General features: G+C 45.4%; 1 protein-coding gene across 1 annotated transcript in view; it reads right to left on the reverse strand.

Annotated features, from left to right (window-relative positions):
* CC2D2A (coiled-coil and C2 domain containing 2A) overlaps nucleotides 1–26,604 on the reverse strand; it is a 149,469-nt gene that overhangs the window by 32,586 nt on the left and 90,279 nt on the right. The window contains exons 20-23 of the mRNA XM_069744723.1: nucleotides 25,417–25,620; nucleotides 22,126–22,218; nucleotides 21,425–21,516; nucleotides 17,629–17,796 (exon numbers count right to left, since the gene is read on the reverse strand). Coding sequence (XP_069600824.1) covers nucleotides 17,629–17,796; nucleotides 21,425–21,516; nucleotides 22,126–22,218; nucleotides 25,417–25,620 — 557 coding nt within the window. The remainder of the gene's footprint in view (nucleotides 1–17,628; nucleotides 17,797–21,424; nucleotides 21,517–22,125; nucleotides 22,219–25,416; nucleotides 25,621–26,604) is intronic.

Genomic DNA, 26,604 nt, shown 5'->3' on the forward strand with positions numbered 1-26,604 from the left:
GCCTTTGACTCAGTGTTGCACCCAGGACTATTCCTAAAACTGCTGGGGAGCGGAATAGGAGGCAAAACATATGACGTCATCCGAAGCTCCTACACTGAGAACAGTTGCAGTGTGAAGGTCAACGGAAAGAGGATAGCCTATTTCCAACAGAGCCGATGAGTGAGACAGGGCTGCAGCCTCAGTCCAACGCTCTTTAACATCTACATCAATGAGCTGGCAGTGGCCCTAGAGTCCTCCTCAGCACCAGGACTCACCCTCCATGACACCCAAGTGAAATTTCTGCTGTATGCGGATGACCTCGTGCTGTTATCACCAACTGAGAAAGGCCTCCAAGATCATCTAAAAATCCTAGAGACCTTCAGCAGCACATGGGCACTGCCAATCAACTAGAGGAAAACTAATATCATGGTGTTCCAGAAAAGAAAGCAGAAACCTACTGGCCATCCTACCTTTATGATAGACAACCGTCCACTTACAGAAACCAACAGGTACACCTACCTGGGCCTAGAACTCAGCCAGTCATGGAGCTTCAAGCAAGCCATAGAGTTACTAAAAGACAAGGCATCCAAAACCTTCTATGCCATCAGAAGGCATCAGTACCATCTCAAGGCACCAGTAACAGTTTGGCTAAAGATCTTTGACTCAATTGCCCCAATCCTTCTGTACGGCAGTGAGGTCTGGGGCCCAGTCTCATACCCAAACTGGTCAAAGTGGGACGCTGGGCCGACTGAAATATTCCACCTAGAGTTCTGCAAGCATCTTCTCCAAGTCCATCAGAGCACAACAAACAGTGCCTGCCGAGCAGGGCTGGGCAGATTCCCACTACACATCGCAATAAAGAAGGCGCTGTCATTCAGGCTCATCTACAAAGTAGCTCCTACCATCACAAAGCCTTACTACACCAGGAAGCCCCAGGAAACCTCCCAACAAAAAGGTACCCAAAGCCAGTCTGACCAAGCCATCAACCTATATGGCCTGACAAAAGGTGAAATCCAGAAGATGGTACACAAATTCAAAGAGGATCTGGAGGAACGACATAAACAAATCCAAGAAACTGACGATATACCAGAACCTACAGAGGGAGTACAAACTGGCCCCATATCTAGAGAAACTAGAAAAGCAGCACGGTGGCGCAGTGGTTAGCACTACAGCCTTGCAGCGCTGGGGTCCTGGGTTCTAATCCCACCCAGGACAACATCTGCAAAGAGTTTGTATGTTCTCTCCGTGTTTGCGTGGGTTTCCTCCGGGCACTCCGGTTTCCTCCCACATTCCAAAGACATACTGATAGGAATTCTAGATTGTGAGCCCAATCGGGGACAGTGATGATAATGTGTGCAAACTGTAAAGCGCTGCGGAATATGTTAGCGCTATATAAAAATAAAGATTATTATTATTTATTATTATTAACCCCAAAGAGCGACAGATCCTGAGCCAATACAGACTGAGCACCCACAGCCTACTCATCGAATCCGGGCGGCACCGACAGAACTACAAGCCCCGAGAGAGCAGACTCTGCCAGCAGTGCCCCCAGGAGGCCGTGGAGGATGAGGTCCAATTCCTGCTGAGGTGCCCCAAATACTCTGCAGTGAGGGACATTCACTTCAAGAGACTGTCTGATCTCCTCCCAGACTTCACCTCCATGGAGGAGGAAGAGAAACTACCGATAATACTGGGGGAAGAGGAAAGTGCAGCGTCCATAGCGGCGAAATATGTCAGTGCCTGCCACAGACTAAGAGGAGCCTGATATGTCATGTACTCCTGCACCCTACCCTGGAAATGTCCCTATCCCCTGACTAAAGAGCCTGATATGTCATGGACTCCTATACCCCACCCTAGACATGTCCCTATCCCCCGACTAAAGAGCCTGATATGTCATGGACTCCTATACCCCACCCTGGACATGTCCCTATCCCCCGACTAAAGAGCCGGATATGTCATGGACTCCTATACCCCACCCTGGACATGTCCCTATCCCCCGACTAAAGAGCCTGATATGTCATGGACTCCTATACCCCACCCTGGACATGTCCCTATCCCCCGACTAAGAGCCTGATATGTCGTGGACTCCTATACCCCACCCTGGAAACATCCCCTATCCTCTAAAAGGAGCCTGATATATCTTGGACCTCTATATGCCTCCCTACCCCACCCCCCTATTTTTACCAGAAAGAGAAAGAGCAAAAGAGAGAGAGATAGAGAGAGAGATCAATAATGATTTGTAAGATGATTTCAGAATCTTATTATTTGGGTAAATCAGATTCACATGTTTCTTCTTTGTAGGACGCCGTGTCTATAGACTCAGATTGTTTACTGCCGTGAACAACTTCCATCACACTCATATGTGGCGATGTGCCTCCTCCTCTTTAATATTGGGAAGAAATAAAAAGAAACGTGTTTTTATGTCAGCGCTAAAATCCGATTATGTGGATATAGACACACATTGAAATTTAATAAAGCCGCATTGTCCTTGGCACATCTGTTGTATATTCACAGTGGCTAGGATATGTTGTTACCATAGAGAAAGCTACAGGGATACACAAAAGGGTGAGAGGCATGAAAACTGTCCATATTGCCCTTTGTAACCAATCACAGCGCAGCTTTCATATTACCACAGTAAGTTAAAGAGATGAAAGCTGAGCTTTGATTGGTAGCTATGGGCAACAAAGACAGCTTTATAACTGAGGCCTGTGTGCAGAAGACACCAGTATGGCTCATACCTACTAATGGCATCGGATATCACTCCCACATTGCTTTATGCACAGTTATGTTATTGTTGTTGTAGTACAATGAAAGAAAAACAGGTTTTTTGGTTGCTTACCGTAAAATCTGTTTCTCGGAGCCTTCATTGGGGGACACAGGAGCCATGGGTGTATGCTGCTGCTACTAGGAGACTGACACTATGCAAATAAAAAGTTAGCTCCTCCTCTGCAGTGTACACCCCACCGACAGGAAGTAGGATATTCAGTTAGTGAGAAAGCAGTAGGAGAAGCAACATGTAAGGATAGAAAACTCAAACTAACAATAAAACACAACAAAACAGAGCTGTTCAACTTGGGAGGGTGCTGTGTCCCCCAATGGAGGCTCCGAGAAACAGATTTTACGGTAAGCAACCAAAAATCCTGTTTTCTCGATCGCTTCATTGGGGGACACAGGAACCATGGGACGTCCCAAAGCAGTCCCTGGGGCGGGAGCAGCAGTCAACTCCAATCAGATCGGAGAAAATCACCACCGTCGCCTGCAAGGTCTTTCTACCTAAGCCGGCATACGCCAAAGCCAGACATGGACTCTGACATTTTTTTTTCTTTTGGCGAACAAGGGGAGGACCGATCATCGCTCTGTATAAGTGCAGGATGGAGGTCCTATGTGTAATGCCAGGAGGCGGCCACTGCCCGGATAGAGTGCGCCTTAAACCCGGAAGAAGGAGCTCTGCTCTGACCTGGTAAACCTAAAAATTGCTGACCGGATTTAGCAAGCATTCGTTGACTTGGAGGCCAGAGGGCCTCTCTACGCCGAGCCCGTATACTGTAAAGGGGGAGGGGCGGCCTTAGCTGGATAGACGAACGTTGCCCTGGCCAGATAGCCTGATGAAAGCGCTACGAAAGATGAGTCTGAGCCGGACGAAAGGAATTGGGTCAAGAATGATGGACGGGAGCCATGGAGAACCTCGGCAAGGTGAGCACTCAACCTGTGATCCACAGAATGTGCAAAAATGCTGCCACAGACTCTGCGAGACTCTGGCAGTGGTTGAGAGCACGAAGGGAAAGCTATAAAATGAAAATGGACCCGCCCATCGCAAAAAAATACCGGATTACTTACCGGTAATGCTCTTTTATAGAGCCCACGACAGCACCCACTAGAGAGAGAGAGGGGATCCGCCCCCTAGGTACAGGAAACCTACAGAGAGATAAAAGGGGCGGCCCCCCTCACTCCTCAGTTGTATTACAGAGAATAGGAGGAACCGCCGCCAGGTTTTAGTTAATAGGCTTAGAAATATGTACATATTTACAACCTTATACTATATTGTTCTATTATTTACACCTCACCACAAAGGCACCACGTGCTACTATAAAAAAGGGAGGGATGTGAATGGGTGCTGTCGTGGGCTCTATAAAAGAGCATTACCAGTAAGTAATCCGGTATTTTCTATTCGCCACGACAGTACCCACTAGAGAGATTTACAGAGACTATAGATTGGGTGGGTTTACCGAGTCAAGGACCGATACCCCAAAGGTTAGATCAGAGGCGGAAGATAGGTCTAATCTATAGTGCTTATAGAAAGTACTAGGTGAAGACTAGGTTGCGGTCTGACATATAAGGTCTATTGGCACGTTCGCCTTCTCTGCCCAGGAAGTCGACAAGGCTCTTGTAGAGTGTGCTCCCACATGTAGTGGTGGATTTCTTCCTTTAGCTTTATACGCCAAGATTATGGCATCTCTGATCCATCGTGACAACGTATTCTTTGTGACTCTGGACCCCTTGTTTTTACCCTGGAAAGATACAAAGAGAGCCCTACTCTTCCTCCAGTCCCTAGTCCTCTCTAAATAGGCCAGAACAGTCCTTTTAACGTCTAGCGTATGAAGCCTCACCTCCTCTGGAGTTGAGTGGCATTTATAAAAAGTAGGCAGGAAGATCTCCTGGGATCTATGAAACCTAGTGGCTACTTTAGGAAGATAGGACGGATCCGTTTTTAAGATTATTCTGTCGGATGTTACAGATAAAAAAGGAGGATCTATTGATAAGGCATGGAGATCACCCACTCTCTTAGCGGATACCAATGCTACCAACAACACCGTCTTTAATGAAATATTTTTCAGTGAGGCTGTATGAAGAGGCTTGAAAGGGCTCTGTGTTAATGCGTCTAGGACCAAAGTTAGATCCCATTGAGCGACCTGTGGTATATGGATTGGTTTTGATCGCTCACATGCCGACATAAAACGGAATATCCACCTATCGCCTGCAACATCATAATTGAAGAGAGCTCCTAGAGCTGAAATCTGAACCTTTAGAGTGCCTACAGAGAGACCTAACTCAAGACCCTTCTGCAGAAACTCTAATACTGAAAATATAGGTACCTCAGAAGAAAATTGTGCTGTGTGAAATTTTCTTCAGACTCTGACAAATTTTGGTAGTAGAAGGTTTTCTACTTTTCATGAGGGTATCTACTAAACCTTTAGAGAATCCTCTAAGATTTAATAACTGCCTCTCAAATTCCAGAGAGTCAAGTTCATGCCCTTTTCCTGAGGGCAGAAGAATGGTCCTTGAGAGAGCAGGTCCTTGGTCTGAGGAAGAATCCAAGGGTCTGTAATCGACATTGCCCTGAGCCATGAAAACCATGGCCTCTTGGGCCACAATGGGGCTATCAATAACACTCTTGCCCCTTCTTCCCTTATTTTTCTTATAACTATGGGCAGGAGATTCCATGGGGAAAAGCATAAGCCAGACAATGTCCATGGAACCTGAAGGGCATCGAATATGTCCGGATTGTCCTGTCTGCATAGCGAGGCGAATGCTCTGACCTGACGGTTGGATCTTGTTGAAAATAAGTCTATTTGAGGCACCCCCCATCGAGCTGTTATCAGTCTGAAAATCTTCCTGTTGAGCATCCATTCTTCCTGATGAAGGGTGTGGCGGCTGAGGAAATCGGCACAAAAATTGTCTATGCCCCTGATGTGTACCGCTGACAGGGACAACAGATGATTTTCAACTAAATTCATGATGTCTGATGTAACATCCATGAGACTATCCGACCGTGTACCTCCTTGATGGTTTAGGTAGGCTACTGCAGTGGTGTTGTCGGAAAGGACCCTTGTGTGAGACCCTCGCAGCTGAGGAAGGAAGTGGAGTATGGAATAATATATAGCTTTTAATTCTTTAACCCCTTCATGACCCAGCCTATTTTGACCTTAAAGACCTTGCCGTTTTTTGCAATTCTGACCAGTGTCCCTTTATGAGGTAATAACTCAGGAACGCTTCAACGGATCCTAGCGGTTCTGAGATTGTTTTTTCGTGACATATTGGGCTTCATGTTAGTGGTAAATTTAGGTCAATAAATTCTGTGTTTATTTGTGATAAAAACGGAAATTTGGCGAAAATTTTGAAAATTTCGCAATTTTCACATTTTGAATTTTTATTCTGTTAAACCAGAGAGATATGTGACACAAAATAGTTAATAAATAACATTTCCCACATGTTTACTTTACATCAGCACAATTTTGGAAACAAAATTTTTTTTTGTTAGGAAGTTATAAGGGTTAAAATTTGACCAGCGATTTGTCATTTTTACAACGAAATTTACAAAACCATTTTTTTTAGGGACCACCTCACATTTGAAGTCAGTTTGAGGGGTCTATATGGCTGAAAATACCCAAAAGTGACACCATTCTAAAAACTGCACCCCTCAAGGTACTCAAAACCACATTCAAGAAGTTTATTAACCCTTCAGGTGCTTCACAGCAGCAGAAGCAACATGGAAGGAAAAAATGAACATTTAACTTTTTAGTCACAAAAATTATCTTTTAGCAACAATTTTTTTATTTTCCCAATGGTAAAAGGAGAAACTGAACCACGAAAGTTGTTGTCCAATTTGTCCTGAGTACGCTGATACCTCATATGTGGGGGTAAACCACTGTTTGGGCGCACGGCAGGGCTTGGAAGGGAAGGAGCGCCATTTGACTTTTTGAATCAAAAATTGGCTCCACTCTTTAGCGGACACCATGTCACGTTTGGAGAGCCCCCGTGTGCCTAAAAATTGGAGCTCCCCCACAAGTGACCCCATTTTGGAAACTAGACGCCCCAAGGAACTTATCTAGATGCATAGTGAGCACTTTGAACCCCCAGGTGCTTCACAAATTAATCCGTAAAAATGAAAAAGTACTTTTTTTTCACAAAAAAATTCTTTTAGCCTCAATTTTTTCATTTTCACATGGGCAACAGGATAAAATGGATCCTAAAATGTGTTGGGCAATTTCTCCTGAGTACACCAATACCTCACATGTGGGGGTAAACCACTGTTTGGGCACATGGTAAGGCTCGGAAGGGAAGGAGCGCCATTTGACTTTTTGAATGAAAAATTATTTCCATCGTTAGCGGACACCATGTCGCGTTTGGAGAGCTCCTGTGTGCCTAAACATTGGCGCTCCCCCACAAGTGACCCCATTTTGGAAACTAGACCCCCCAAGGAACTTATTTAGATGCCTAGTGAGCACTTTAAACCCTCAGGTGCTTCACAAATTGATCTGTAAAAATGAAAAAGTACTTTTTTTTCACAAAAAAATTCTTTTCGCCTCAATTTTTTCATTTTCACATGGGCAGCAGGGTAAAATGGATCATAAAATTTGTTGGGCAATTTCTCCCGAGTACGTCGATACCTCATATGTGGGGGTAAACCACTGTTTGGGCACTCGGCAGGGCTCGGAAGGGAAGGCGCGCCATTTGACTTTTTGAATGGAAAATTAGCTCCAATTGTTAGCGGACACCATGTCGCGTTTGGAGAGCCCCTGTGTGCCTAAACATTGGAGCTCCCCCACAAGTGACCCCATTTTGGAAACTAGACCCCCCAAGGAACTTATCTAGATGCATATTGAGCACTTTAAACCCCCAGGTGCTTCACAGAAGTTTATAACGCAGAGCCATGAAAATAAAAAATAATTTTTCTTTCCTCAAAAATGATTTTTTAGCCTGGAATTTCCTATTTTGCCAAGGATAATAGGAGAAATTGGACCCCAAATATTGTTGTCCTGTTTGTCCTGAGTACGCAGATACCCAATATGTGGGGGTAAACCACTGTTTGGGCGCACGGCAGGGCTCGGAAGGGATGGCACGCCATTTGGCTTTTTAAATGGAAAATTAGCTCCAATCATTAGCGGACACCATGTCACGTTTGGAGAGCCCCTGTGTGCCTAAACATTGGAGATCCCCCAGAAATGACACCATTTTGGAAACTAGACCCCCAAAGGAACTAATCTAGATGTGTGGTGAGGACTTTGAACCCCCAAGTGCTTCACAGAAGTTTATAACGCAGAGCCATGAAAAAAAAAAAAAATTATTTTCTCAAAAATGATCTTTTAGCCTGCAATTTTTTATTTTCCCAAGGGTAACAGGAGAAATTTGACCCCAAAAGTTGTTGTCCAGTTTCTCCTGAGTACGCTGATACCCCATATGTGGGGGTAAATCACTGTTTGGGCACATGCCGGGGCTCGGAAGTGAAGTAGTGACGTTTTGAAATGCAGACTTTGATGGAATGCTCTGTGGGCGTCACGTTGCGTTTGCAGAGCCCCTGATGTGGCTTAACAGTAGAAACCCCCCACAAGTGACCCCATTTTGGAAACTAGACCCCCAAAGGAACTTATCTAGATGTGTGGTGAGCACTTTGAACCCCCAAGTGCTTCATAGAAGTTTATAATGCAGAGCCGTGAAAATAATAAATACGTTTTCTTTCCTCAAAAATAATTATTTAGCCCAGAATTTTTTATTTTCCCAAGGGTTACAGAAGAAACTGGACCCCAAAAGTTGTTGTCCAGTTTCTCCTGAGTACGCTGATACCCCATATGTGGGGGTAAACCACTGTTTGGGCACATGCCGAGGCTCGGAAGTGAAGTAGTGACGTTTTGAAATGCAGACTTTGATGGAATGCTCTGTGGGCGTCACGTTGCGTTTGCAGAGCCCCTGATGTGGCTTACCAGTAGAAACCCCCCACAAGTGACCGCATTTTGGAAACTAGACCCCGAAAGGAACTTATCTAGATGTGTGGTGAGCACTTTGAACCCCCAAGCGCTTCATAGAAGTTTATAATGCAGAGCCGTGAAAATAATAAATACGTTTTCTTTCCTCAAAAATAATTATTTAGCCCAGAATTTTTTAATTTTCCCAAGGGTAACAGGAGAAATTTGACCCCAATATTTGTTGTCCAGTTTCTCCTGAGTATGGTGATACCCCATATGTGGGGGTAAACTACTGTTTGGGCACATGCCGGGGCTTGGAATTGAAGTAGTGACGTTTTGAAATGCAGACTTTGATGGAATGCTCTGCGGGCGTCACGTTGCGTTTGCAGAGCCCCTGATGTGCCTAAACAGTAGAAACCCCCCACAAGTGACCCCATTTTGGAAACTAGACCCCGAAAGGAACTTATCTAGATGTGTGGTGAGCACTTTGAACCCCCAAGTGCTTCATAGAAGTTTATAATGCAGAGCCGTGAAAATAATAAATACGTTTTCTTTCCTCAAAAATAATTATTTAGCCCAGAATTTTTTATTTTCCCAAGGGTTACAGGAGAAATTGGACCCCAAAAGTTGTTGTCCAGTTTCTCCTGAGTACGCTGATACCCCATGAGTGGGGGTAAACCACTGTTTGGGCACACGTCGGGGCTCAGAAGGGAAGTAGTGACTTTTGAAATGCAGACTTTGATGGAATGGTCTGCGGGTGTCACGTTGCGTTTGCAGAGCCCCTGGTGTGCCTAAACAGTAGAAACCCCCACAAGTGACCCCATTTTAGAAATTAGACCCCCCAAGAAACTTATCTAGATATGTGGTGAGCACTTTGAACCCCCAAGTGCTTCACAGACGTTTACAACGCAGAGCCGTGAAAATAAAAAATCATTTTTCTTTCCTCAAAAATTATGTTTTAGCAAGCATTTTTTTTGATTCACAAGGGTAACAGGAGAAATTGGACCCCAGTAATTGTTGCGCAGTTTGTCCTGAGTATGCTGGTACCCCATATGTGGGGGTAAACCACTGTTTGGGCACACGTCAGGGCTCGGAAGTGAGGGAGCACCATTTGACTTTTTGAATACGAGATTGGCTGGAATCAATGGTGGCGCCATGTTGTGTTTGGAGACCCCTGATGTGCCTAAACAGTGGTAACCCCTCAATTCTACCTCCAACACTAACCCCAACACACCCCTAACCCTAATCCCAACTGTAGCCATAACCCTAAACACAACCCTAACCGCAACACACCCCTAACCACAACCCTAACCCCAACACACCCCTAACCATAACCACAACCCTAATTCCAACCCTAACCCTAAGGCTATGTGCCCACGTTGCGGATTCGTGTGAGATATTTTCGCACCATTTTTGAAAAATCCGCGGGTAAAAGGCACTGCGTTTTACCTGCGGATTTTCCGCGGATTTCCAGTGTTTTTTGTGCGGATTTCACCTGCGGATTCCTATTGAGGAACAGGTGTAAAACGCTGCGGAATCCGCACAAAGAATTGACATGCTGCGGAAAATACAATGCAGCGTTTCCGCGTGGTATTTTCTGCACCATGGGCACAGCGGATTTGGTTTCCATATGTTTACATGGTACTGTAAACCTGATGGAACACTGCTGCGAATCCGCAGCCAAATCCGCACCGTGTGCACATAGTCTAATTCTAAAGGTATGTGCACACGCTGCGGAAAACGCTGCGGATCCGCAGCAGTTTCCCATGAGTTTCCAGTTCAATGTAAACCTACGGGAAACAAAAATCGCTGTACACATGCTGCGGAAAAACTGCACGGAAACGCAGCGGTTTACATTCCGCAGCATGTCACTTCTTTGTGCGGATTCCGCAGCGGTTTTACAACTGCTCAAATAGAAAATCGCAGTTGTAAAACCGCAGTGAAATGCGCAGAAAAACCGCGGTAAATCCGCCATAAATCCGCAGCGGTTTAGCACTGCGGATTTATCAAATCCGCAGCGGAAAAATCCGCAGAGGACCAGAATACGTGTGCACATACCGAAACCCTAACCCTAGCCCTAACCCTAACCCTACCCCTACCCCTAGCCCTAACCCTAACCCTAGCCCTAACCCTACCCCTAACCCTAACCCTATTCTAACATTAGTGGAAAAAAAAAAATTTCTTTATTTTTTTATTGTCCCTACCTATGGGGGTGACAAAGGGGGGGGGGTCATTTATTATTTTTTTTATTTTGATCACTGAGATATAATCTATCTCAGTGATCAAAATGCACTTTGGAACGAATCTGCCGGCCGGCAGATTCGGCGGGCGCACTGCGCATGCGCCCGCCATTTTGGAAGATGGCGGCGCCCAGGGAGAAGACGGACGGGACCCCGGCTGGATCGGTAAGTATGATGGGGTGGGGGGGGACCACGGGGGGGGGGATCGGAGCACGGGGGGGGAATCGGAGTGCGGGAGGGGTGGAACGGAGCACGGGGGGCGTGGAACGGAGCACGGGGGGGCTGGAATGGAGCACGGGGGGGGGTGGAACGGAGCACCGGGGGGGGGTGGATCGGAGTGCAGGGGGGGTGATTGGAGCACGGGGGGGTGATTGGAGCACGGGGGGAGCGGACAAGAGCACGGGGGGGAGCGGAGCACTGGACGGAGGGGAGCCGGAGCAGTGTACCGGCCAGATCGGAGGGCTGGGGGGGCGATCGGAGGGGTGGGGTGGGTGCACACTAGTATTTCCAGCCATGGCCGATGATATTTCAGCATCGGCCATGGCTGGATTGTAATATTTCACCCGTTATAATGGGTGAAATATTACAAATCGCTCTGATTGGCAGTTTCACTTTCAACAGCCAATCAGAGCGATCGTAGCCACGAGGGGGTGAAGCCACCCCCCCTGGGCTAAACTACCACTCCCCCTGTCCCTGCAGATCGGGTGAAATGGGAGCTAACCCTTTCACCCGATCTGCAGGGACGCGATCTTTCCATGACGCCGCATAGGCGTCATGGGTCGGAATGGCACCGACTTTCATGACGCCTACGTGGCGTCAAAGGTCGGGAAGGGGTTAACATAAGAAGAATTATAAGATTCCGATCTGGACCAAACACCCTGAACCATCTGCTCCTGAAAATGTGCCCCCCAGCCTTCTGGACTAGCGTCTGTGGTCACTATGTTTGAGGAGTTATTACCCACAGAACTCCTCTCGAGAGATTTCCCCAATCTAACCACCATGAAAGGGAGTGAACCACCTCTAACGTTAGAAAAACTGTCTGATACAAACGTCCCCGATTTTTAATGTCTTTTTCTAACACAAATTTCTGCAGCTGTCTAGTATGAAATTGTGCCAACTGAACCGCAGGAATACATGAAGTCAGTGAACCTAGTAAGGACATGGCACTCCTTAATGACATACTGCGTTTTTCAATCGCTAAGTTTACCTTATTAACTATGGAGTCCAAGAAATGTTTGACATGTTATTGGTTGGAGTCTGGATTTTTCCCAATTGATAATCCAGCCAAGTGTTTGCAGAGAAAACACAATTTCCTCCAACCTTTGTTCACACTGAAGGGGGGATTTTCTTATAATCAACAGGTCATCTAGGTACGGAATGACCAGTGTGTCCTTTAACCGTAGAAAGGACATCACTTCTAATAACAATTTAGTAAACACTCTCGGGGCCATAGATAACCCAAAGGGCATTGCTCTGAACTGTAGGTGACAAACCTGACCATTCATTAAAACTGCCACCCGAAGAAACTGCTGGTGTAACTGGTGTATAGGAAGATGGTAATAACCATCCTTAAGATCCAAGACTACCATATAACAGTTTGGAAATAAATTTTTTATAGCTGAACGAATGGATTCCATTTTAAATGTCTTGGATCTTATGAAGGTGTTCAATTTCCTTAAATTTATTATAGTTCTGAAAGATCCATCAGGCTTAGTAATACATAGTAACATAGTTAGTAAGGCCGAAAAAAGACATTTGTCCATCCAGTTCAGCCTATATTCCATCATAATAAATCCCCAGATCTACGTCCTTCTACAGAACCTAATTGTATGATACAATATTGTTCTGCTCCAGGAAGACATCCAGGCCTCTCTTGAACCCCCCGAATCAGAAACAAGGGAGAATAAAATCCCTTCCCTATCTGAGATGACGGAACCTCTATTAAAATCCGTTTGGTTAAGAGAGATTTAATTTCAAGTTCAAGTGCTTCCTGCTGTAGCCTAGATTTTAAGGAAGTTAGAAGGAAAGAATCCAGAGGTGTCCGGATGAAGTCTAAGGTGAGGCCTGAAGATACTAAATTTATGGCCCATGAATTAGCTGTTATTTCTTTCCATTGATTAACAAACTTTAGCGATCTACCTCCTACAGGTAGAATAGGATTAACGGAATTTATCCGCTGGTTTGAAGGGACGTTTATTGAATAAGTTTCCCTTTTGCCTGAACTCATTGTTACTCCAGCGGTCCATAAAGTCTCTTTTCTTGCCAAATGGTGGCTTCCTGAACGCCCTTCAGTAAGAAGGAATAAAGGGATTAGGGAACCCCTTCTTCCTCTCACCCGCCTTGGTCAGTATATCATCCAGGACAGCTCCGAAAAGGTACTCACCCCCAACAGGGTATGGCACACAGTTTAGACCTAGACTGGTCATCCCCCTTCCAATTTTTTAACCACAACGCTCGCCGAGCTGTATTAGTAAGGTTAGCTGTTCTGGCTGCTAAGCGGAGCGAGTCTACTGAGGCATCTGATAGAAAGGCCGCAGCACCCTTAATCAAGGGAATAGAGGCACCCAATTTTTCTCTGGATACACCACTCTTGATGTTCTGATCCAGCTGGTCTAGCCAAACCAGCATAGACCTGCCAGTGCACGTAGCGGAGATTGCCGGTTTAAATGCGGTGATACAAGCTTCCCATGATCTTTTTAGAAGCGCGTCTGATTTTCTGTCCATTGGATCAGACAAAGAACGAGCATCTTCTACAGGTAAAGAGGAATGGCGAGAGGTGGATGCTACTGCCGCATCTACTTTTGGCACCTTAGCCCAGGTGGCCAAGTCCTCATCGTCAAAGGGGTAACGTCTCTTACAAGATATCGGTACAAACCCTTATTGTCCCTGCTTACTCCATTCCTTTTTGACAAGGTATTTAATGGTCTGATTTACAGGAAATACATGACCCTTTCGCTGGGAGAGACCTGCAAACATAACCTCCTGCGGCGTCTGAGGTTCCTTGGATTCTGATAACCCCATTGTGCTCCTTACTGATTTCACCAAATTATTCACACCATCAGTAGGAAAACAGACATAATCCTCCTCTTCAGAGGAACACGAAATCTGAGAGATGTCAGAATCAATCTCCCTACTTTCTGCAGACGTATCTGCTCTAGGTGAAGGTGCTCTCCTGCTTCTCCTCTCAATATTCATAGATGGGCCACCACCTAAAGACTGAAGCTCTTCACGGATCATGAGACGAATCTCATTCATCTTGACCGAACTCTCCTGCTGCAAGGTGTTATTTATACAAATCTGACACAATTTCTTTATATAAGAGTCAGGCAGGGGCTCGGTGCATATTGCACACTGTTTGTGCTTAGACTTCCCTGTCTTTTTTGCCTATAAAAAACACAAGCAGAAGAGACTACTATAAGCTTCCACGAAGCTGTCTATACACTCACCCGGAAATATAATTATATACCGACTGCCGGGTTGTTTGATCGGCCTGGGGTGTAGAACGGGATGACTTTTTCCCGATTTGTCAGTGGAGTCACTCACTTTCGAGTGTCCACTACTCTTCCTCCTGGTATCACCAACGGGTAACATTAACTCCTCCATAGGGCGCTCAGTGACCTCCTCCTGGGACGACATGATAGCGCACACAACCCTCTGTTGAGATGCCTTTTATAATATAGGCTCCTTCCAAAAACACACCCCTTCCTGCCGTTCCATGGTTTTTGTTTTTTTATTTACCTCCGTCTGTGATCAAGGCTTCACCGCCAGGGTGGATCGCACCGCTCAGGTGAATCCAACATGGCGTGTCCCCCGGAAATGGTGCTCAAGCCTCGCGAACCTGGAAGTTCAACCAACCACTTCCGGGACGCCAACGCCACCGCGCGTGTGCCTGCTATGCTGGATGCGCTGCATCTGCAGCCTTTTCGCCATATGCCGGCTTCTTCCATGGCCCCATATAACCGCCGACGCTGGGAATAGTCACTCATCAGCCATGTGCGGTATGAGGAGAAGCTGGAAGGTTTATTGGGTAAGTGCTCACCCTGCACTTACTTGTTCGCCATTCAGGCCGGCCAGGCAGGCGCCGCTATGCACTTTCCAGCGGGGGGTTTTCAAACAGTGTCCCAGCAGGGAGCTGTTTGCTACTTCACAGCAGGATAACCAGAAGAGGGGGAGCCAACAGGATCATTCCCCGACTCTGTTACCCGCTCTGGAGCCCCTGCCGCTCAGCAGAGACGAACAGGTGGCAGTCCAGCCAGGTTTTCCTCTTCGACCATACCATCCACTGGAGTCTTCTCTGTGGGTTCCCATCTAGGAACAGGAAACCAACTGAGGAGCGAGGGGGGGCCGCCCCTTTTATCTCTCTGTAGGTTTCCTGTTCCTAGGGGCGGATCCCCTCTCTCTCTCTAGTGGGTGCTGTCGTGGCGAATAGAAAACAGGAATCTCCGATGTCCTGAAGAAATGAGAACCTGGATAAAGGCTTCCATAGGACAAAGGAAAGCACATGTGGTTCCCAGGAAGCAATTACTGAACGAAGAGATTTCATCCTGAAAGACAAGGATGGACTCCTCCGTTAGATCTCAACGAGTCACGCTGAGGAAAAAAAACACTAGGAGAACGACAAGGTTTAGTCTGAGGAAGAATAGAGCTTATCCCTCCAGAGACCTCATTAATAATTTGGTTCAGCTTGGAGCCAAACCAACGGGAACCCTGGAAAGATAGGTTGGTGAGGAACTTCTATGTGGATAAGTTCGCCTGCCACGCCTTAAGTGAAATGGTCCTTCGGATGACCACGATATTGCTGGATGTCCAAGTAGCACCTGCAGCGGCATCCGAGGAGGCGGATACCATGTACTTCCCTGCAAGAGTAAATTGGTTCGCGAGGACAGCCATTTCCTCCGATCGGACTCCAGAAAGAAAGCCCAGATGGAGCCGCTTAGCCCATGCATCTATAAACTTTGCTGCCCAGGTGTAGACAAAGGCAGGGCACATTGTAACAGTGGACACTTCAAGGTTGACCTTGCCATTAGTCTGCCGTTGGTATCCTTGAGGGATGCTCTCTCTGGGAGAGGAGGACTGTATTGGTGGAAGATCTGGAAACCGGATGGTCCATAGACGGAGAAGTGGTCCAGTTCGCAGTGAGCTCAGGAGAGAGGGAATATAGGAAACCGAGAAGCTTCCCTCTTTTCAAACGGTTGGACTAAGGATTCCAAGAAAATGACAAGGAAAGACCTCCCCATCCAAGAAAGGTCGGACGTCTGATAATCCAGCGCTGTGGGACGTCCGCGTCTCCTCAAACCGACAGGCTCTGGTGGGCGAGTGGGTGGGAGACGAAGGCAGGACCGACGATCGGATCACCTCAACACGCTTCTGTGTTAGGGGCTGGGGTCCTGCCGACTAGACGTATGAGGATACGGGGTGGCAGTACACGCCGTACTCAGTCTCTTTGTGGGAGTACAGTTGTGACCGTTCACACTGTATCCCTCCGGAAACCTGAAAAGGAACTACGCACACTGAGGTAGAAATGGGTCTAATGAAAGACACGTGTCCACCTCCTACTGACACTAAGCTAATCTGAATATCCTATTTCCTGTCGGTGGGGTGTACACTGCAGAGGAGCTACCTTTTTTTGTGCATAGTGTCAGCCTCCTAGTGGCAGCAGCATACACCCATGGTTTCCTGTGTCCCCCAAATGAGGCGATAGAGAAAGCTCTCCTCCATTATGGAAATACAGGGTCACCACTTTTGTGACGTTCATACAAAGAAATGTTCAGGGCTCCCTAAAGAATCTACTCCTCCTCTATAGAAGGGAGTATTGGAGCGGTAGTGAGGAATAACGATCATTATTCATAAAGAAGCTGACAATCATATTCCATCCATAATAAGGCTGCAATTCTAGGCCCGACCTTGGGTTTTGTGGCTGAACTAACAGCATCATACGTAGAACAGAACCAGCATCCTGTGAGCCTAGAAAGAGCCAGGCCCATATGATTGCAGGGAGCAAACGGTACCTTTCTGACAACCACGGTGTATCCTGAAAAATGTGTTCGAGTCCCCGCGGCTGCATGGCTCCCAGCTGTTCGACAGCCGCAACACATACAGGAATTTCCTGTTTGTTAGGCAATCCAAACATTTATTGCGGCCATCAAACAGCCGCGAGAGATGCAGCCGCCGAAGACACTCGGTTAGCACAAGAGCATGCTCAGATAACGTCATATCCCAGCACATTCGCTCCTAACGACTATCTATATAAAGCGGGTCATGCATACTGACTAACATTTCATACAGTTTGGTGTATTGCTAGGTCTAGTATTTAGATTTGTGCTGCTGTGCAATTTTGAAATATTTTTAATACAATTTTCTGCCACGTAGATTATTTGTAATGATTCACCCAATAAACTATAATAATTGCTATTCAGCGTATATAACCTGCTTTATACAGATATCCTTTTTTCTTTTGTGTGTTGCTACATTTTCTCCAATGTGCAGGCTGTTTTCCTTTCTATGCACAGTGGTCCATACAGATTCTACTGAGAATCAGAGTGAAAAATAAAAAAAATTATTAGGATTTTTTTTACAATGTTTGGTGGATCGCTCCGGAGGAGAGCATGACATTGATTGGGGCCTATAAAATAGATTTAGTGAGACCACCCTTGCCCTATCTAGGTCTGCAAACATGGTCCAGGGATGACCCAACAAGCAGCAGTAAAGTCTTGGAATAGTTCTCTCACCTAGACGTGGGTTTTCTGACTGGTATGTCATAAGCACGGACGACATTCACCAGGACCTTAATGTCCCCGTCAGAAAGGTTCTGAGCAGTGACCTTCTTCCGCTCTTTTCTCCTGGGCTTCAGTGGACGCTTTGGTTCCGCTAACTTGAACAGATCCATTCCCAGGATCCTGAGACGTGAGTAGAAACCATTACTGGCCTGTATATTACATTATATAATCTACAGGTCTAACTATGCAGCAGTCCTCAGTGAAGCCCTGTTGAGATGGCTTGGAGAAGTGCAAGAGAATGGACAGCAATGGGTGCAAGTAGCAATGAACAGGTCTCACTTTGCGATTCCCAATTATTCATGGTCATGGTGGGAGACAGGACGGTGGTCAAAAACGGCGGACGAGAGGCTGGCAAATGTATATCAGATAGCAGAAAATAAATGAAACTGCAGTAATGTACTACCAATATGCCAGATTTACACACTGATTTCATCTACTCTTTGATCAAATATGTCATAAAAGTGCTCAGTGCACCTGGGAGTGGCCAGACCGTGCATTGCACCTTCCCGCCTCTGCTCTTCACTGGCGCCTGTAAAAACAAAGCTGTCAATCAAGAAACAGGTGGGCAGACATTGAAAAGGAGTAGGGGGAAGGTGCACTGAACTGTTTGGCCACCCCCAAAGTGCACCGTACGCCATATTAACAGCCGGTCTTCAAGATTTGTATTTTGATCCACCTTCTTTGCATTGTGGCAATCATTATGGCTGCTGCACCACAGCATTATTCCATTATTATTGTATTTTCCAAGCCATTTTACAAAGCAGTGGTCTTCAGTATGTGCCTCTCCGGCTGTTGTAATACTACAACTCCCAGCGGTCTCTGTCCAACATGCTTGGTGTTGTGGTCTCCCGACAAGTGTATTTACAGGATACAGACCACTGTTTCATTGGCATCTGTGAGGACTGCAGCGGAGGACTGACACTAGGTATCACTATTGGACTAAACACCACCATAAAGTTGTTACAAGCTGCAAAAAAAAAAAACTGGAAACATTGAAATAGTTGGAAATGGAAAATACGTGATTTTGATTTTACACAGATATTACCCAAATTTAGAAAATATTAAAAATGAAACCATTTTAGATTCTAGGAACCCAAAGATCTCAGGCCCTAAACATGGCTCAAGAAATGGCTGAGAACAGACTACGATGCCGTTCCTTCTATTAGGACCTGAATGAGGAGGCTCGGCAGTCATGTTCGAATACATGAGTCATCTTACAACCTTACATTTTATGGCAACTTTATGGTGAGAGTTTTGTTGTTGTTTTTTTACTTATTCCTACACAGGCAATAACCAAGGAGTGATATTGAAGGTAATGGCCAAGTCATAGAAATATAATGCATGGGTGGAATTTCATAGCTGTAACACATTGGTAACGGTGGTATGGTAGATATGGAGACAGCCTTGGTTTATTGCCAGTGCAGTGAAGACTAGAAGAATGATGGATGACATACCCAGAGCCACCAGAACTTAGTATAAAAGGCAAAGCAGAAGTAAGAGAGTATAAATATAGATCAAAATAACATAGACACATGGAGAAACGAACAACATACTATAAGAATGAGATAAAATGTCAGTGATACAAGGCCCTCATTGCTGGGGTAAAGTGGTTATTGCATGTCATAAAAGAGTTTGTCCACTTAAATATAAATATCTTCTGATGTGTTCATAATATGAATGTATAGAACTTACTAATATACTTTTATTTCCCAGTTCGGACTGGCCCACGGGGGCACAGATAAATCCCCGGTGGGCCCCTATGCAGGAGTTTGCTTCCCATTACCCTACATGAGTGGTAATTGGCGCAATACACTTAATGAAACATGTACAGACAAGGACAGCATCTCATTATTCATTTAAAAAACTACTCAGCTTTTTACAACTATTATTATTAAAACGAAGCATAGGCAAATTTATGAAAAAGGGCCTGGAAATATTCCATGTAGCTGAACTGTGGGATCCCAGAATCAATGTCACAGGTGGTCCCTTGGCACCCCAGTCCAACACAGTTAACATATAACCATATTTTGGCATCTCTAAAAAATAAAAAAAATATTGCCGGGACAATAAGTACTGTATGTGATTACATAGTCATGGCTCACCAGTCTAAAACCATATCTTGTTATCGGTTAATGACGGCATAGACCCAGAGCTTTGGGTCTTTTGATGTAACCTATGGTTGGGTTAGGGAGTATGGTAAAGGGGCATTATTGGCGAAAACAGATATTGAGTCTGCTTTTAGTTTGTTGCCGCTGCACCTGGATAGTTTACATTTGTTGGGTTGTTTATGGGAGGTCACTTATTTTGTGGATAGCTGTCTCCCCACGGGCTGCTCCCTTTCTTATGCTTATTTTGAAGCATTTAGTTAGTTTTTTGGAGTGGGTTGTATGCAATGTTTCCAGGATAACGTCAGTTATTCACTACCTAGATTTATTTATTCATCGGGCCACCCAGTTCCCCGATTTGCCAGTCATTGTTGAGATCTTTGGTATGGACAACTTATCCGAAAATTAAGCGAGTGTGGTCGGATATAGTGCCCAGAAAAGCTTGTCGCGCTGCTCGGTCTGTGGAAAGGATTAATAAGACCGGGATAAAAGTGAACAGGAGCGTGGGAAGGGTTATTGCAATGAAGGGAGGGGTTGTAGTGAGGCACCCAGATCTGGAGTCCGAGGTAGGAATTTTTGGCACCATGAATGAAGTTGGGATTCATGTATGGACCTTGAGCATTCAAGGAGGAGTGGAATGGGCATTTCTTTTGATGGGGTGACTCGCATTATGAGGAGTCAAGTAATGCTTGTTGTGGTGGTGGTGAGGGTTTCTTGGAGTTGGTGGCAAAATTGTGGTAGGGGATTGTACCTCGGGTGGATGGTAACCTCGGCTTTATGTTTGGATTTTGGTTAATTGCTTGGTGGATTTTGGGACTCTTCATGGTGGGGTCCCTGGGAGTCGGTGTTATAAGAAAAGGTTTTCTGGAAACACAAGGTGCCACCCCCAGCCTGTGGTTGCAGCTGGCTGTAATACTGGATGGTTCATTATTATTTATTGGTTTCCACCAGGTTTTGGAGCTCCAAGTAGCTCCTTACTGACAAGATATTTATTGTTGTAATGTTTGTATAATAAAAGGCCGATTTGGCCAATTCATCCAAAGAAAGGTGGTATGAGTGCTTGCCGAGTTGGGATCCATAGGGAGTGGAGTGGTGATGTGAAATGGTTGAGTGGTAGTAAGGGAACAGTCGGAGGGAAACCTATACACTACTGCAGTCAAGGATAGACAAAGCCCACATCAGAGCCATGGGCGCAGTGACCCATGACTCAGCTTTCTAGGGCAAGCATGGGTTAAATTAATAAAAGAAGAAGCACAGTCTTTGTGGGGTCAACAGTTTAAAGGGGGTCTGAGAGGGGGTGGGGGATATCAATTGGCACGAGGCACCAAGAGTAAAGGTCCCACCCTCCAATTTAGGTCATTTCGAAGAGCTGGAGTGAGGGGTTTCTTGCAGTTGGTTGCAAAATTTTTGTGGGGGGTTGTACATCAGGTGGATGGTAACCTCCCCTTTATATTTGGATTTTGATTAATTGCGTTGTGAATTTTGGGACTCTTCATGGTGGGGTCTCTAGGAGTCGGTACTTTTGAGTTTGTAAAGTTTGCAGGAGAAATTTTTACTTTGGAGGCTCCCAAATCATTTTACACAACAGACAATGGCTGGAAACCCATTGTAGTAAATAATGAGACATACGTAGCTCATCTTACCCAAGAGTAGGAATATGCTCTTCAACCACCAAGTCAGAAAGAATGAAATGATGTTTAGCTATCAGGAATCGATTTATCACAGATTCCCTAACCTGGCAACATGAAAAATAAAATTAGGCATCATTTAAATAGGAAACATCAATTCCTCTGCTATATATTGTAATCGTCTAGGCTTCCCTTGTCTTTGGTCTTCTATGACAATGTGTTGGCCCCATATGAAGCCCGGTCTAAAGGGTGGTCTAGGCATTCTAAATTGACGTGTAAGCCGATAGATCATCAACATCAGATTGGTGGGACCACCACCACACAACTGTTTACAGAGTGTCTAGATACAGAGTGTATGCAGCCGGAAGACCAAAACAGCGCCATACACTGTGTAGTGGCCGCCTCTGGTACTGCAGCTCAGATTCTTTTTCAATGAATGAGAGCCGAGTTGCAGTACCAGAGAACGGCCACTACACGGTGTATGGAGCCGGGGTGTACACTGTGTACATTTTGCAGCAGCAGGAGTTGTAGACAGCTGATTGATGGGGGAACCAGGTTTGTAGCCCCCGCTGACCTGGTATTGCTGACCTATTCCAAGACTAGATCATCAACATATGACTTGGACAACCTTTTTCAGGTACACCTTCCAATAACAAGTTCAGCGCTGCTGCATATGGATAAACCTTCTTTTGTCTATATCATCGGGCATGACTTACCTTGTGGAGATATTTGGCAACCATAATCCGATGAGTATCCAAATGCGTTTCTGCAGTGCCAACATCCTGGTCCTGTAATTTCTTCTCATATTCCTAGAATATTCAAGAGACAATAAAAATTAAAAAAAGGCAACTAAAAAAAACAAAAAAAAAAAACATCCAATTCTGGGGATCAGGCTTATATTTTATACTTCAATTTATGCTTATTTTCTGTAAAAGTCAGAAACTATGAATAATTTTCAGCTATGATTGCACTTGCCCCCCTGAGGGTCATCTGATAATGAGGAGCCCATGTCCTGACAACAGTGGGGTCCTATCACAAAGGCTCATTTGAAGCTGCAAATAAAGCAGAGAACAGGTGCTTGGTTCTAGGGGATAGCAGGTTTACCCAGAATCCTTTGCAGTAGGCGGAGCTATGCAAATCATCTCTTTCCACCCCAGTCTAATCCACAGCGCTTGGAACCGCCAAGCGTGCAATGCTGCGGATTAGTTTCTAAATTTACACAGCCAACCAATTCCTACCTGTGGACACGTGTTTCGGGCTTTAGGCCCTCATCAGCACAGGGCTGGAATTGGTTGGCTGTATGGAGTGGGGCTCAGTGAGCATTTAGCCCAACTTGGGTCTCTCCCTAAGGTGGCTAGCATTTATGTATCGCTTGCTCACCGAGCCCCACTCCATACAGCCAACCAATTCCAGCCCTGTGCTGATGAGGGCCTAAAGCCCGAAACACGTGTCCACAGGTAGGAATTGGTTGGCTGTGTAAATTTAGAAACTAATCCGCAGCATTGCACGCTTGGCGGTTCCAAGCGCTGTGGATTAGACTGGGGTGGAAAGAGATGATTTGCATAGCTCCGCCTACTGCAAAGGATTCTGGGTAAACCTGCTATTCTTTGTATTATGCTGCTTGCAAGTACTTTCCGTTTCAGGAAAGCATCTACTATGTATTTCCTTTAAGTAGAGGGCTTTTCGGTCTCTTTCATCCCGCTACATTTAGCCCAACTTGGGTCTCTCCCTAAGGTGGCTAGCATTTATGTATGGTTCTAGGGGTGAATCTGTAAAGTGGCGCAGGGTGGTAGCTGTGGGCGAGGAACTCGTTTCCATGCCCGGCACGTTACATGAAGGTGGAGGTTCTGCCTGGGTGTTTGACTTCATTGATGGGGGCACTACGCCCTTGCAGAATACATGTTACCGATTACTCTGATTGGCCAGGACTAGATGCTGAGGACTTCGATGAGGGGGACCACCAGCCAAAAATAAACTTTTTACTGAACGATAACTTGGTGAGGAGTATGTGCAAAAGATAGCGGGTGCACAGCTTAATGAACGTTTCCTTCAACACACGGAGCATCTTCACACACAGTCGCAGTTCCTTTCTCTTATCTCATTGGGTTTCTATCTCCACTAGTTCACCTGCCTTCACCACAACCCCACAACGTACTACAGTCCAGGACGTGAGAGTCCTATACTCAAGCCGCGGTTCCGAGACCTCTTTATCTCTTAAGGAAACTAGTTTGCCGATATGGTCAGGACTTGGCTTCTCTGCTACTGGCATCTTGGAGCTACCACCTGGGGCAGCCCCTCTGTCTCATGGTCCCCGTTTCACCCTGTCCCGTTACCTCTCCGAGTTATAAGGCGTCCAGTCCCAGGACACGTCCTCAGTGCATCACGTTTTCCCACACCAAACTCACCCAACGATATCTTTATGCACCTTCTACACTGGGCAGAGTCAAAGGGGAGAGGAAACGTTACCCTGGCATCGCCAAACTCAGACTAATTCATCACAAGCCAGATAGAGAAGCACGATGAGTCCCTCCACAGAACACGTTTCCACCACTACACCACTCCATCCGACACTTGGCATTGTGCTTGGTGATGTAAGGCTGCATGCAGCTGCTCGGCTATGAAGCTCCCGGCGGGGGCACAGATTTTGTACTGATGTTACTACCACACGAGGTTTGGACTCGATGACCCCACTCGAACATTATTTGGTCTCCACTTCATGGCTCTGAGGTTCGTTCCACATGTCAATAATGCCACTCACAGGTAATGAAATTAGCAGATAAGGCTGGTTTCACATTTGCGTTTTTTGCCGCTGCGTTTTAACGCAAAAAAAAGCATGCGTTTTTTTCCCTATATTTAACATTAAAAATGCATGCTTTTTTTTGTATGCGTTTTGCCGCGTTTGACAACGCATGCGTCGTTTCTATGCTTGCGTTTTGTTGCGGAAATGCAACATGTAGTAATTTCTAGAGGCGTTTTTTTGCGGCAAAAAAAGCATGCTTTTTTTGCGGCAAAAAAACGTATTGCTGTCTATGCATGCGTTTTTAAGCACATGTGTTTGGTTGCGTTTTTTAACGCATGCGTTTCCATAGAGAAAAACAAGTCTACACACTGATAAGCCACCCCCCACCATCAAGGTGATAAAGGGATCCAAACCCTAACCCTAGGGATCCAAACCCTAACCCTAACCCATCAAGGTGATAAAGGGATCCAAACCCTAACCCTAACCCATCATGGTGATAAAGGGATCCAAACCCTAACCCTAGGGATCCAAACCCTAACCCTAGGGATCCAAACCCTAACCCTAACCCATCAAGGTGATAAAGGGATCCAAACCCTAACCCTAACCCTAGCCATTACTATTTATAGTGGGTTTTCTAGTTGATTTTTATGATTGGCAGCTGTCACACACTAAAGACGCTTTTTATTCCAAAAAATATTTTTTGCGTTACCACATTTTGAGAGCTACAATTTTTCCATATTTTGGTCCACAGAGTCATGTCACACACCCTCTGTAGTCCCATTGGCGGTGTCTGGATCTTGATTTTTCTCTTGTGAAATTTCTCATCATGCTTTTAAAAAACGCAAACGCGGTAAAAAACGCATGTAAACGCGTAAAAACGCGGCTTTTTTTACCGCATACGAAAACGCATGCGTCTAAAAAAACGCAGCGTTTGAATGCGTTTTTTTTCACCACCTGCGGATGCGTTTTTAACGCTGCGTTTTAACGCAAATGTGAAACAAGCCTAAGAAATGTCACAAACTGACTTGTAACACCGTTGGCTCCATTTACAGCAACGCGCTGGTGTCAGTGATCTCTTCACCACCAGCCATTATGCAGAGAGAATGGCGGGAGCTTGGATGTTCTACACCAGGGGAGAAGGAACTGAATGAAAACCCTAAATTTAATAATACTTGTGTCCTGTCCCTATAGCGTCTATAGCTGTAAGAGATATACGTACAGCCTAGTATTCTCCCCTCTATATAAATGTGTAACTGAATCTTTTTACCAGAAATATCTTGTCTGGGATTTCTCTCTCCTTTATGGGCACCATCTTGTAATTGCGGAATTCTGAGACCTCCTGGTTTCGAAGCTGGAGAAGACGGAACCGTTTGGACCTTTTGAGGTCGTCATCTGACACAAAGTCAAACTCCTTCTGCAGCTGCTCCAGTCTGAAGAACTCTGGAACGTAAGTGTCCCCCGTGTTTGCAATCTAAAGAAAACGGAGAACGAATTGATGGAATAAATCCAGAGTATCCAGGAGACACGGAAGAAGGATCAAGCAATGGCATCAATTGCGTAATATTTGAGGGATTGCAGATCATTTCTTAGTTCTTTAGAAGAAAATAAAGGGATCTGTTTTACAAATCGCCATAACTTTATTCTGTAAGATCATACAAAACCGAACAATTCCAGTCCCACTTACTTATTCCTACGTATACAGGCAGTACCATTATTCCTGCCTTTATACAAACAAGTCAAGAGGAAGAAATTCAAAGAATATCAGCAAGTATCTAACAGTGGAATAATAGAATAAAATTTAAAGCAGATCTGTCACCAAATTTTACAGTTCAAGTTGCGTGAATTATAGATTTCTTACACCTTATGAGGCTGATGTGTTTACTTTGAAAATCCATGTTGGATGATATTACAATGAGCATTTATTGAGTCCAGTTATGGAAAGAAATAGCTCATGAGTCCAAGTGTATTCAATTTCTGCTCACCCGGCCTGAGTGACAGCTGCAGCTTGTACTGAGCAGTGTGAGATCTCAGGAGGAGGGACAGTGAGGAGCTGTTACGGAGTTTAGGTGATTGGAGAATTAAACGAGCTGTACAATACTGGACAACACCTTCTTAGGTGCAAGTGAGCCCCACATAAAAAAGTATACAGCAACAACTCATAGGCTGCAGACCTTATGTGACATAATGTCACACGAATGCCGATAGTCACAGATCAGACAATGCTGGAACAGTGCGGGTTCAAGAGGCGAGTATACTTCTATATTTTATGTGGGGCACACTAGCACTGGGGTCTGCATTAATCTGATATTTATGGGAGATATTTTTGACATCATAGCGAAGGGACAAACAGAATGTTCTCACTCACATCACCGAAAGGTCATTCTAACCCCTCCAACTTAATAACTGGCAGATGGATGATGCTATCCATGCCATGTTTCATCTCTATATAACGATA

This window comes from Ranitomeya imitator, chromosome 1, assembly GCF_032444005.1.
Source record: "Ranitomeya imitator isolate aRanImi1 chromosome 1, aRanImi1.pri, whole genome shotgun sequence".
Lineage (NCBI taxonomy): Eukaryota > Metazoa > Chordata > Amphibia > Anura > Dendrobatidae > Ranitomeya > Ranitomeya imitator.